Below are 14,431 nucleotides of genomic sequence, written 5' to 3' on the forward strand. Positions count from 1 at the left end.
ACCTCCATGAGTGGAGTGGAATTCCACGCCCAGGCCTAATGAATACATGCTGTAAATTTAAGTTGGGGAGAAAACGTGATGTTCAACAGGTCCATCAGCCACTTTTCCAGAACTACTATTGAGTCCTCTCACTGTACATTCTCTGGTACGCGGCTCTTGTCTTCCAATTCTGTATTCTTTATTGTAGGTGGTAAAGACCTAATCCCTATTCCGGCATATTGATTAAATCCATTATCACATCTTCCATCTTCTCTAGTCTTAGGGACACTTGTCATGTCAGAAGGAATTGACTTAATTTCTTATTGTCTTGGAGGTCCTCATCCAATCTAGCCGATTCTCATTTTGAGGTTCGCAGTTTCTCTTAGATTTGTGTTTAATGTGACTAGCAACACTGTGGAGGGGTGGGTGAATTTTCTTTAATTTATCATGCTCTTCATTGGACTTCCCCTGAAACAGTGGCTTTTCTCTGCCTTAGGTGCCTCAGATTTACAGCATATTTTTATTCCTAATATTTCTAAGGGCATGTGTGTTATTTGATGCATATAATGTGACATTAAGTTCTCAACACATCACTTAGTATATATGGGAATCAGACTGGATTATTGAAACAATTGCCACATGAGATACATTTTACTTATTGGTACCTAAATCCTCAATTTGTTTTTGAATTTGTCATAGATCAACTGTAACCATATCGGTGATAGAGTTACTTAAAAGCGGAGTAATATTTCCTTGAATTTCAAATTCTGGTGGTCATTTAGAATTTGATAGATTGGGTGAACTGCCCTGCCAAACCCTCATTCTCACTGTTTAGAGATGGGCAAAACACGGGGTTTCTTGTAATGGAGCCTCAGCTGGCTCCACAATCGAAAACCTTTATTTGGGCAGCCCCTGTACCACCGGGCTGCAAATTCGTAGCAACAGGGTGATGGTCACTAGATTGTGTACCAACGACTGCCATGTAAGGCTTGATGATCTATGGCAGAGAATGTAGTGCTGAAGGAGAGCATGCCGTGTACCGCAGGGCCTTTCATATTTAGTTTTTTTAAGAACAAATTCGTGCTGTGGAAGTTTGTTCTTGTAAAACAAAAAGTAATCAAGTGAATGCAACAAACAAAGTACTCTATCAACATACTCTTTAGCTTTCAGAGCACCCTTCGTAACAATAGTAGCTCTGAAGTCAAAGAGATCCTTACGGGCCTGGCATGGATGTCTAAATTTGTCATGTAGTCCTTCATCACAAGAACGGAGTCCATAGCCTCCGCTGATCTGGCAGCCAAAAGGCCCACCTCAAAATAAGTGTGGTTCTATTGTTAAGTTCGTGTCTGGCATTCTAGTCTACCATGACAATAACCACAATCTATTTAGCCTGAACTTTATGTAATACCTGAAAAGCAGTCTTGATGGACCGAACTGATTGATGATGTTTCCAATTGCAATGAGTTGTTTCAGAAGAAAATTACTCAAGTTCATTCAGCGCTCACTGAGTGATTTGATTGTCACCTTCAGTGGTGCACGTAAGAGGGGATTGGTGCTCATGAACATTTTTTAAATCCTTTGTATGTGGATAAAACTACTTGTAGGTGTCATCAGAGTCCTACTGATACCACATATCACATTGAATTTAAGATTGTTGAGCTTGTAGAAGAGGTCACTGGGTATAAAACTTGATAGACTGGGTGGTTTTCCTGGTTTATTTTGTATTTTATTTGATATTTCAAGGAAGAAGTTTGGACATTTGGTGGCAGTTAGAGGGCGAGTAGATCATATGCTTGAAGCAAAATGAGAATATTCAAAATTGTATGTATAGTCAAACATACCTCTGAGTGCTAAAACTTTGAAATGGCAATTTAAACATCGAACCAGCCTGGAACCACTGCTTTATACATTTATACAAGGTATTGTGATCTTTGACCATCTGCACATATGTGATCTGTTTAAAGCTTACAGGGAAACATTTGAACTCTAGGGGCAGATTTACTAAGATTTTAACTGTATTTGTATCACCAAAGTGATGCAAATCGGCGCAAAATCCTTTTGTCTGATTTACTTTCGAGCACTAAACTTATTTAGCACAGGAAAGAACATGAAAGTAGCACAATGCAGCACATAGTGCTCCTTTGCATTACTTAGCACTAAGGGGCCACACCATGGGTGGTGCATGGGCATTCCCATTCAAACACACAAAGTTTCTGACGCTAAACTCAATTTACTAAATAAGGTAGCCAGAGTTTAGCGTCAGAAAATAGCACTTACTTCAACCAGGCCGAATGAAGGAGAAAAGAGTTAATTTCTCCTTTATTTTCTGACTTCACATGTGTGCTGCACCGTACAGCACACATACAAAGTTGGATTTTTTTTTAAATTATTCTAAGCATAGTATTTTGTACTGGAAGGGTATCCTTCCAGTAACAAACCTATGCTTGACTCATGGAGAAACCATTGCACTATAGTGCAAAGGTGTCTCTGTGGCACACGGCAGCTAATTTCAGCGCTGGTGCTAGGGAGAGGGAAGGAGAGTGTCATATTTCAGCAAATTTGATGCTCTCCTGCTCTTTCCTTCTCAAGCAGCACAGCGCAGTCTTTGCGGCTGCTGCAGTGCGCTGCATGAGAAATTAGTACATTTGGCCATAGTTCTGCTAAATCAAGGCCAGAGCATTCTGTAGGACAAGAACTGTCAGGGACATTTTGACATAGTTTAAAACAGAATGCAATCTCATTGGCAATTAAGAACAGGCTGACTTGGCACACAGTGGAGTTGCTGATGTTATCAGCCTTAGGTACAATTACTCGATGAAAAAAATCAAAATCATATTGCTGTAAAACTTGGCTACCAAATTGTTTGGTCACTGGCTTGGTGGCCCGCTGCATCAGAAAATGGCATCATGGGGGTATCTCCATAGCAGTGGACAGTGGCCCTCTGCAACATAGACATACGTTCTCCATTGTATTCTCTATCCTCGTTTCTTCTGCTCTCAACTTCTACTCATCATTGGTAGGTACAAACTCCTGTTTTTTCTCTGTATCACTTGACTCTCAAGTTCTATTTCCCTAGTCTTTTCTGACTCTTTTTCAACTTTTGCTTTCTCCAACAGCGTTTCATGTGCCATCTTCTGTTGTGCAGTCCTCCCACAGTCTCTCCCTTCCTCTTCCTTCTCTTATTGTACCCGGTCTTCTCTGAGCCCATCTCCCTAACGTATTCTTCCCTTGTCCACTTTAGAAAACAGACAATAAAATACAACAGTTGTGTGGGTATGGTAAACTAGACTGTAAGCCGGTTGAATTCTAACAAATCTTGCAATCGTGATGCCCGCTTCCATGCCATACAAGAACAATGAATGTTATGGAGATGCTTAAGGTATCACTTAAACATCAATGGGATTATTCCCATCATTTTTAGCCTGCCTATGATGGTAAAGAAGTTGACCAACCGTATGAAAATCTGTCAGTTCCATCTCTAAAATAGTCTGGCCCAAACTTTCATGCAACATCCTCTCCACATGGGACAATAAACAGCCCCACATATGTTTTAACTCACTGGGTATAGACATAGAGTTGCCCAAGTCTGTTGTCTAGCTTTCCAACCATGGGTATATCCACCCCTCTGAGAAAGACTCAATGGTAAACAATATATGTTGACTTTTTTCTCATGTTGTCTTCCCTGACCTTCAGGAGACCATCTACAAGCTCCAACCCAGCAGCATCTCCCCCAGTCTCTCGAAAGAACTCAACCGAGGACAGAGATGAACGGTAAGGGTCAAATCTGTAGATACGGGAAACTGAAGAACACAAACAGGCATGAGCAGAGCCAATAGATCTCGTCTTCGGGTCCTATTGGCTATACAGATGCATTTTAGCCATGCTGTACAGCATTGGCAAAATGCTTTGGAGGATGGCAAAAATCTAAAAAAAATAAAAGGCACATTATATTGTAGGTGCACTCATGCTGTATTACACACGCATACCTACAAAATGATGCAGCCGCCATTTTTTTTATTTATTTATCTGAGATGGATTGGCCAATTAAAAATATATATAGAAGTAGCACAAAAGTGCTTTGAAGGCAGACGGGGCAGAAGCAATTCACTGCTTGGTCCTCCGCGAAAAACAGATTTTTTTTTCAGTGGTTTAGAGTCAGAGGCAACAACAGGGAGCAAAAAGGTTTGAGGCAGCAGCAGGGGGCAGCAACGGAAGCATTACTGTGGAAGGGAGCAACAGCGGGGAGTGGGAGGATGGGAGGTGAAAGCAATAGGGAGTGTGCAGCACTCAGGGGAGAAGCACATGAGTGAGAAAGCAACTCGCAGAAGAGAATCACACTAAGGCAGTCGCAGAACGGAGGGGGATATTCGAGAAGTACAGGGGTGAGAGGGAGCAACAGAGAGAGAGCAACACTGATTGCGGCGGAGGGGAGGAAGAGAAGTAGGGAATGGAGACAGCTGGAAATCACATGCACTCTCATGGAATTCTTAGCCAAAAATAAAAAATTTAGTTTAATGAAGAGCAAGCAGTGGAAGAATACAAGAAAAGAGGCTATGTACCATTGAAAGGAGAAACACAGAAGAGGAAGGAAAAGCAGTGAGTAAAAAGCAAGCTAATGCGAGTGACAATAAAACCAACTGATGGTAATCAATAGATGAGCTCTAAACCCACTGTAAGTTCTCAATAGTTTTTTTACATCCAGACAGCTTGTGCTGTCTGGTAGGTGAGACCTATATATTTGCTTTTTGCTTGGATTGCTTGTACGTGTTGGTTCTGGTTGCATTAAGTAGGTGTCTTTGGGGACCTAGGACTATTTTCTGTGTCTGTCCACTCATTATTCAGATTTACTTCTTTTTCATGTTCCCTTGCTCCTGTGGGTGAAAGGCCAACCCTAAACAGATCTCTCTTTGCACGTTTGTAAAGTTTCAGACAAGAGCAAAGCTCTGAATGCGTAGCAGAAAGGATTTGTGGCACCCTGTTTTTCTTCTTATTTGTGGAAAGAGGCCTCTTCTTGTTCCACACTCTAGAGCGCTTCAGGTTAAGCTTTTTTGGCCTTGCACAAGTTGGACCACATCACAACGGACTCACCTATTTCTATTCTAATTGCCTGGGTCTGAGACATCATAGGTCAAGTCTGTTTTGTTTTGGGAGAAGGTCAGTAAAGCAGGGTCCGTTTTACGGCTTAGATATGATAAGCCTTTCCAAACTAAGGAATGAGGAGGGTCCATACTCCTGGTCACTGCTGTATTGTATTGTATTGAATTCAGCCTATATAGAGCGCACTGTGACCCTACGGGTATCCTGGCACTAGAACACGTGAGATCAGCTAACCTTGAGTATAATGGAGAGCACAGAGTCAGAAAGGATAAGAAGGTCACGGCCACATACTTCCGCCCTAGGAAAGAGCCAAGTCTTTAACTTCTTTCTGAACGGCAGCAGGTTTTCTATCTGTCTAAGTTCGGCTGGGAGTTTGTTCCAAGCCGAAGCTGCTGCAATACTAAAAGCTCTTCCTCCAGACCTAACTTTTCTAAACCTGGATACTCTCACCAGTTTAGCTGAGGAGGAACGAAGGTTACGGGAGGGGCCATACCATTCAAATCTGCTCTGTAATGGCTTGGGCCCAATGCCATACAGAGCCTTAAAGACTATGCATATCGACTTGAACTGTACCCTCTGCATAACTGGAAGCCAGTGGAGCTTGGCCAGGTCCTGGGACGCCGATGACTGGCGTGGTCTCATTAGAGTCAACTTGGCCGCCATCGACTGGATTCTCTGGAGTCTCCCTATCAGATGTTTAGGAGACTCCAGCAGCAATGCGTTGCAGTAATCCAGTCGGCTTAGGACAATACTCCCTACTGCCAGCGATCTGGTCTGTTTAGGGAGCAATGGAAGGATCCTTCAGGACACTCATCAAAGCAAAGCAACCACCAACTATCTTGTTTACTTGGGACTCTAGGCTCAAATTACAATCAAAGCCGACTCCTAGATTGCGTACCACCTTAGCGGGGATCAGTGGAGTTGTTACCGGTAGTGGCCAAAACCCAGTAGGCAGTGGAAGGGGAACTTTCCCAGCTGAGCAACAAAGGATCTCGTCTTTTCCCCATTAAATTGCAAATAGTTGTTTGGTAGCCATAATGCCGTGTCTTGCAAGCAGTCATGAAATGTATCCAGTGAGAGTTCCTGGTGGCCTTCAAGCGACAAAATCAGTTGGGTGTCATCAGCATAGTTCACAAGACTGATATTATGTGATTTGATGACAGCAACCAGAGGCCTCGTATAGATGTTAAATAAGATAGGGCTGATAGCAGACCCCTGTGGCGCACCATGCTGGACATTCATGAACTATGATTGGTACGGGGGAAGAGCAACCGCCTGTTCCCTATGCGAGAGGTAGGATTGAAGCCACTGCAGTGTTAACACTCCCACACCTGCTCCTGTGAGCCTGGCCAAAATTACCTCGTGATTGACCGTATCAAATGCGGCGGACAGGTCCAACAGAATCAAAATTGTTGATTGTCCCCTGTCCGCCCGCATTCGAAGATCGTCCAATACGGTCACTAAGGCAGTCTCTGTCTCATGCCCTGGGCGAAAGCCAAATTGCACATCCTCCAGTTTCCCATCAGCTTTGAGAAACTGGGAGAGTGCTCTATTGACCAGTCGCTCGGATCTTCACTGGATAGGGCAGCAGTGAGATAGGCCTGTTTTTCTTAGGACAGGCTGGGTCTCATGAAGATTTGTTCAAGAGAGGTGAGATTATCGCTTTTTTCCAGCATGCTAGCACCATTCCACTCTCTAGAGATTGCTTACAGATCAGCCTGAGCACCGGAAAGAGCTCTATTCCTAAAGTTTTCCATATTTTATGGGGTAGCGGATCCAGCAGGGAGCCTGAGGACACACTGAGGGCTAATTTAGTAAAGTCTTCCTCTGATGGTATTTCAAAGTGGTCAAGGCTACCAGAGGTCTGTCATTTCCTTCTCTTGTTTCTCGAGTATTAAATATCTCCAGACAACTAACGTATTTCCCTGAGAAAGAACACATTGTTCTATGCTGAACATTTGTTCAAGCACCCCCCACCACCTTACTTCAAAAAGTTTATAATGTTCATTATGATTTTTTACACACAATAGGAAAAAACTAACTATTTTGACACTAACCATTTGTTTATGATACTCTACGCTAACAGTCCTGGTATGGGAATAGCACTATTAAATATTTAACTTAACAATAAGGAAATATTTTCTTAAAGACACATTTGAGATTAAAAGAATGAAAAACGAAAATTTTTAGGCTCTATCAGTGTGAATCTGAGAGAGAAAAAGCAATCAACTAAAGTCTCACCCAGAATTGACATTCCAAAATTTGGAGGGGAACAAAACCCACCATGCACTGAAATAAGGAACGAGCGTGCAAATGGCAGACAGAATGCTGGTAAAGACACTAGACTAGTATATTCAGCAGGGCATGCTATGTCGGTCCAGAAATGTCCTATCCAAACCATATTTTTGACTCACTATTGGCTATGTAAATCTGGTTGATGAAGATTAACTGTATATAATTTATTTTAGATACATAGCATGAAGATATTACACAGAACGTGTACGCCTTTTCTTACGTCCAAAATATAGGCAGAGGGCCTTGGTCTCTATGACTATAAATGGTATTTATTTTGATGGAAAGTCATTTGAAAAAGAACTAGGCAAAATTAGTTAACCAGTGAATTTTACAAAGAAATGTTTAAGAATACGTTAAGCAGAGACTCCTCAAAAGCACCCTAGCTGTTGAATTCCAAGGAATCCAGAGAGAATTAAGAAGAGAGGCAGTGGGGAACTGAGGCATGATAATCGTGTGTAAAATGATGAGTGTTACCATGCTCCTCAGTTGAGATATTTTTAAGTAAGTAGTGTGAGAAAATGCCCTATTTTGCAGTCACTCCCATTTTCTTTGCTGAATTTTAAAATGCTGGTTTTTAGACTCTGCACCCTGGGGCATTGCTCTCCAGTGCCTACTGTATGTACTCTGACCCTTAAAACAGATAAAAATTGGCTAATCCCAGATTGCCATTTTTAACTCTCCTGTAAGGATATAGTATATGGTTTAGAAACTACACATGTTGCATGGAAAGTTAAATGTCTCCTGTTGACAGCAGCACTTATTGTGCCATCCACTAGTGTGACAAAGGAAAACATGGTTTCAGGTCAACCATTGTAGACGGATTGCTGCAGTGTAAAGCCTGCACTGGGAACTACTAAATTAGACTTTTTGTAGGTAAAAGCCTCAGTTTTAAATATTAGTAAGTCCCACCTATGTAGGTCTTGCAGCCACAAGGTAGGGTGCCTGGTATTTAAAAGTGTGACATGTAAAAAATGTATGTTACCACTCCCTACAGCAACAAGGTCCTAAAAGCTATTTTCACTGTGGCAGGCATATCTGTCCTATATAGAAAATCAGAGTACAGATTAAAATACTGTATCTTGTGAATGGGACTGGCTAGAAAAATAATTGAACAAGTATTTCAATAGTTATTAAAAATCCAATTCAATGTTGGTTAGATTTTATTTTATAGGTATTAAGGAAAGCTAACTTTAAAGTTATATTTTCCTTACTTGAAGTTCCTAGAGGCTAATTTGCTTTAACTCTCCAGCAACTACCATCTTAAATTTGGCCTGGATGAGGTGTGAAATTCCTCCTAGGAGATGCACGATAGGTCACTGTGATTGACAGGCTGACCTGATTTGGCTGGGATGTTGAGCTCAACAAAAGGGTGGAACCTGCCATTCTGTTGGCACCACAATGCCAAATCCTGCTTGACAAGCTTGTTTGAGCCACACATAGCACTTTGACACATTTGAGAGGGAGCAAACAGGATTCCAAGACAATTCTCTGGTATCTCTGTCTAGTGCTGAGGGGCGCTGCTTTTGTCTTATCAGCGGTTTGTCTCCTGGTTTATTGAGGTTAGAGGACCTGCTTCAAACTGAATTTAAGTGGTAGTTGTGGGTAGACACTGGTGATTTCCATAGTCCATTCCCTTACCCTCCACTTCAGAGCCCAAGCTTAGTGTGGCTAAAGACTCAGGCCATCTTGACATTTCTCTGGCACATGGCATTTTGGGACTGTTTGCTTTGGTTAGGGAGTGCCCCGGAGGAACTAGCAGTTCCAAGGTATCAGATTGAGTTTCAGGTGTGTTCCAAGAGGAGATCTCTGCACCTCTGACAAAACAGTCCTTTTCTGCATTTGGACTTAAAACCTTTTTAAAAAAACAAAAACTCAAATCTCCAGAGCTTCAGCAGGACCAGTGAGATTCACATTTCCGACCTTCGGTTCCTCAGCTACAATTTCAGCAATGCCCCTTTTCAGATTGGGACTTAGAAATTTGTTTGAACTTTTCTACTTCCAGGCTCCAGCAGAACCAATCTACTTGGTGTATCAGATCCGTGCTGCATCCCAGTCGGCCTCAAATTGTGCCTAGGTCCCGGTCTACTCTGACTATTGACTACCATTGTTTCTTTACATCTTTTAGCTCTATTTCCCCTTAAATCTTTAAAAAATCATATCCCCAAGTTCTCCTTTTTTGTGGTTTTGGTGCCATTTTTTCATAAAATGCTACTCTATTTTTCTAAATTAGAGTGGGACTTTTACCGTTTTGTGTTTTGGACTGGTTACCTGTTTTGCTATAACTAAATGCTTTACACGGTTTGATTAAATTAAGCCTGTTTGCTGTGTGCCATATTTAACAAGGGTTGAGCTCAGGTTTAAATTACTAAAACCTTTTACTGGACCAGACCGGATAGTGACTTTATTACTTGTGGTGGATACCAATTCAACACAACTAATAAACCATTTTTTTACAAATCAATTGCAAAGAGAAAAAGGCATCGCTATTTAAAAGTGTGGGAAGGATTACCAGGTTCATATGACTAGCAGAGGATATTGATTGATGGAGCATGAAAAAAAGAGAAAGGTACCAATAAAATATTAATATGATCCTGTTCTTGGATGACCTAATTAAGGGACAAAACTGAGGCTACCAGTGTTGGACTGGGGAAGGCAGTGAAGAAGACATTAGTTTCTAGACCCTTCTATTCTTTCCCAAAAACATTGTCCTCTATTACATTTTTAAGACATTTACTGACTAATGACAGACACAATCAGTTGTCATTCAACTATTCATTAAACAACAAAAACTGCAAAACCTAAACTCTTGCACTGACCTTACTTTCTTTCCTTGGCTTTCAGGAGACAATCCGCTGGCTCCAATCCCACAGCATCGCCAATGGACTCACGGAAGAACTCCTCTGATGGAAGGGAAGAAAGGTAGACAAGGGAATTACTTTGGAGAATGAGGATGCAATGTGTTCAAGGGATTCACATTATCACAAATTCTAACACTGCTGCATTTATTGTGTCTCATCCTGGGAGTTAACCAGCCCATACACATATCCTTGGGACATTGGGTTTCTGAACCATTCTTATCAATCAGAGATTTTAACAATGAGCCAGATGTACAAACAATGTGTAACTTACATCAGTTGTAAATTAGGTCTACTTCTGATAGTAAAATACACATGTTTAGGTAATTCACAACATATTCCTACTTAGAGAGCCATAAAGTGGCTGTTGGAAGAAGCAGGTATAAGTGTACTGTATTCATGAAATAACCACACCTATGCATATTTTCTGACCGTACTTAGGCGTATTCTGTGCACTACATGAAAAATGTCTGTTTGTGGTGAGGATAATAATTTTTTTTTTACTTAACTTATGAAATTCGTTTACTTTACGGCAGAAAAAAGTTTTAGATAACTTGTATTCTTTCTACACTCATTTACTTGCTTAGGCTAAATACTACAATTTCTTAAAATGTGTACACATAAGTATCTTCCAAGTCTATTTCTCACAGACACTCACCTTGGTGTATTAATTACATACATGTAAATTATACCTTACTCCATACATAGGTCTCACGTGGAGAGAGCCTTTATATCAAACCAGATGTTTAAGTGGACTACTATTTCTCAATTGTAATGCGATTTTAAGACGAATTCTGTCCTGAGTCAGAATCCATATTGTATAATCGCGTAATTTCCTGTCACATTCCTAAAATAACTTGGGATCCTTTTTCGAGTGGACAAAGTTCCCAATAATAATCTAGTTGAGAGCTCAGACTCCAACGCATAATGGCCAGCATATGGTCTTCTGCCTCTTGCATCATGATGTGGCAGAGAGTTGGACCTAGGGTACAGGAGTGATTGTCACCGGGCATGCTGTCTTTCAGAGATACTCTGAGTTGGCGGAGGTGCTGAATTTTCTTGAATACATGAAGGTTAGTTGTTGATCAGACTTCCATTAAGAAGATGCCCCTTCTAGGAGGATCTAGTAGTAGATAATGGATATTTTGACACAGCTAGGTGATGATTGATTTGCGAATTAATAGGGCAGTGGGGGAATATTGGGGGCACAACAATTGCGTTGGAGGGGGAATTGTGTGGACCAACTTAAATGCAAAGTATGGTGTTCTTGGGCAGGGGTTGTGTCACACAACGCCTAAGAGGTGTCGAGGGTGAACGGTATCAGGAATGCTGGAAAAGTTCAACAATCGTATGAGTGGGAAAGTTGAAACCTTTGGCAAAGTTGAGACCTTTGTTGAGGAGATGAAGGGGAAGATTCAGGAGAAGGCTGCATACGTTTTTTTTTTAACTCCTGACAAGACTGCATATAAATGTTGTAGCTGACTGAAAGATAGGGTGTGGTTAAGTCTCAGGAAAGTTTAGTCAATGACAGCAGGAGAAGGTTCTAGGCTAATGTGCACATAGCTTCTCATCTAGCATCCTTGAATCTCTGCCACATATATATTGTCATTCACATTTAAAAACTTGATTCTCTAAAAAGATGTTAAAACAAAAATAACTTGATTCTCACTTTTTCCCTCAAAAATCCAGAAGACCATCCATCCGCTCTCTCTCAATCTCGTCACCTCCAAGCGCGCTGAAGAAACCTCATGATAGCAAAGATGAAAGGTATGGGGCCTCAATCTGTATTGAATACGGAGTGGGATTAAGCTGTGCTCTACGGCATCGGCCTGTTTTTTTTGTCTAGGTGGTGTCGGTGGGACAGGCTCAGATTCACAAAACAAAGCATGTCTCTTTCCACTTCATTTCAGGACAATCAGCAACAGAACAAAACCTGAAACACCCAAGACACCAAGCAGCCCCTCATCTCCAGTGACCAACTGTGTCCTTAACCCCCTCTATCACACAGGAGATTCTGTTCGGGACAAGTGTGTGGAGATGATAGCTGCAGCTTTGAAGTATGAAGGTGAGCATGTGTGGGTCAGAGGGCACCAGAAGGGGAAAGAGGGGTTGATCAGTGGTAACTTGTCTTTTGACATTCATTTGACTCCTCCTGCTCTCACTCTTCAATGGGATCGAATTTACTGGCACATCAATGCCTCTAGGTCTTCAGTGAGCTGTCATTTCCTTATCATTGGGCTCGTAGTTGTCAGTGGGATCTTATTCTGCATCATATTCCAGGTTTCATCCTGTTTAAGGTGCTCTCAGCCTCACATCTTAGGTCCCATACTATTCCGTGACACATCAGTCAATCTCGCACCATTGTCCTTATAATCTTGAATGACTATGTTATTCCAGTGTCAATGCATCATGCTTTTTAAAGAATTTGCACATTATGAATGATCATTATATATTCCAGCATAATTGCCCCTGTTCAACTGAACAGAGTTTCAATAATTTAGCAGTTCACTGGTCAAATGCATTCAAGAATCTCACACATTGTCCCACTCGTGTCCCAGACACATCAATGGAAGATACCTTGCTCTGAATGACACTGGCGCACACAAATGGGTCACACCAATTTCCTCAACTCTTGTGTCAGACATCAATGGGAGACAGTCACTGATTGCCAATTTTCACACAGCCACATACAAACTTAACATCCCCACACTCATTCAATAGTCTCACACATTTCCACAACTGTGGCTTTATTCACTAAGGGGGGTCCTACATGCACACTTCACTACTATACTCACTGGGTGAGCCACTGGGAAACAGCAATAACAACGATGGCCTAACCATGCGTTGCCTTTGCAACGCAGTCGGAACAACAAATGCACCTTAACCACACATTCCTTCACCACACGTCGTTACAACGATATGCCTTAGGTATAGCAGCGTTGGACTTTAAAGTCCAATTCTTCCCCTCCTGTCGGGCAGACTGAAGTTGGAATAGTATATTATAGTGTTCCAAAGTCTAGCGCTTTCCCCAAAGCAAGCCGTTGTAAAGACTTGCAAGGTAAAGGAATGCATGGTTAAGACACATTCGTTGTGTCAACCTTGTTGTTAGGGCATGCATGGTTTAGCCATTCCTGGTTCTGTCATACAACCTGAACCACTTTATCATCATTCATACATCTTGGCGTGGTTGACACCACACTAAGAAATTCCAGTTGGGTGGGGGGCTCCCATGGGCATGAATTCTATGCATGAAAAATATCTGAGGGAAGAAAGGTCTCCACCGAGGTAGAGGGAGGCGGACCCTTTCATGAATGTCTTCAGAAAACCGTTCTCTGTACTCAGTATTTTCAATTTTTCTGTTGAAGATGATTATAAGCAGTTTGGAACCCACTGTGATCGGAAAGCTGCAGAGATTGAAGACTATATCCTTTTGTAAATATGAGGAACCATGACATGGACTTAAAAGTCAACCGATGGGCCTCCTTCAGATGGGCATGGGCTGATGATCAGTGATGCAGACAGAGGGGTTCAGTTTGTGAGTGCTGAAGAGGCTTGGGGACCAGATTGATGGACACTGTACAGGCTCAGGACTGATTGACTGGCACAGCTAAAGGCTGAGGGGCATTGACTGAGTGGAGTAGAGGAACTGAGGCAATCCTGGGCATAATGAGTGTTACAATACAAAGTGTCAAAGAATGAAAAAGGACATCACATGGGCACAATAAAGGATCTTGTGTGCTGGGGAGACAATTATCCTGTGTAAAAGGCGGCATTGAGAATTCACATTTGGGCTCTTTGGGACTGGTGAAACAAAAAGGCTAAGACTATACAGACAGGAAGGACTTTACGGTACAGAATAAGTGACAGCGCAAAGATTAGGACATACATGAGCATGAGGAGCGTATGGAAGACCAAAGAACAAGATTGACATGTACATATTTAAGGATTCCGATTAATGTGAGACAGAAAAGGCAAGTTGACTTCAGGGGCACCTCGACGAGAGTGGAAAAGAGGACCTAATGTCTCAACTTTATACCAAGATTTCTAGTCTCTTGGGAAATCTCTGTATGATAGATGAACAACCATCACTGGTCTGTGTTTCAGTCTGTACCACCCAGAACTTCGAGGTGTTAGGAAGGCGACGTGTTGGCACTATATATTAAACAGATACCAACGTTAATTCTACTCAAAATTGCAATTTTATC

The 14,431-nt window shown here is 41.8% G+C and overlaps 1 protein-coding gene across 5 annotated transcripts in view; it reads left to right on the top strand.

The window, feature by feature from the left end:
• Window positions 1–14,431, top strand: part of LOC146857170 (transcription elongation factor A protein 3-like) — a 200,230-nt gene that overhangs the window by 134,117 nt on the left and 51,682 nt on the right. For all 5 annotated transcript variants that reach the window (XR_014979861.1, XR_014979862.1, XM_085647658.1 and 2 more), the window contains 5 exons: window positions 3,673–3,750; window positions 10,213–10,290; window positions 11,916–11,993; window positions 12,137–12,291; window positions 13,592–13,648. Coding sequence is in view for 3 of the 5 variants with exons in the window: in XM_085647658.1 (XP_085503784.1) it covers window positions 3,673–3,750; window positions 10,213–10,290; window positions 11,916–11,993; window positions 12,137–12,291; window positions 13,592–13,648 (446 nt within the window). In the remaining 2 variants the exon portion in view is untranslated. The remainder of the gene's footprint in view (window positions 1–3,672; window positions 3,751–10,212; window positions 10,291–11,915; window positions 11,994–12,136; window positions 12,292–13,591; window positions 13,649–14,431) is intronic.

The sequence above is a fragment of the Triturus cristatus genome, chromosome 3_2 (assembly GCF_964204655.1).
Source record: "Triturus cristatus chromosome 3_2, aTriCri1.1, whole genome shotgun sequence".
NCBI classification, from domain to species: domain Eukaryota; kingdom Metazoa; phylum Chordata; class Amphibia; order Caudata; family Salamandridae; genus Triturus; species Triturus cristatus.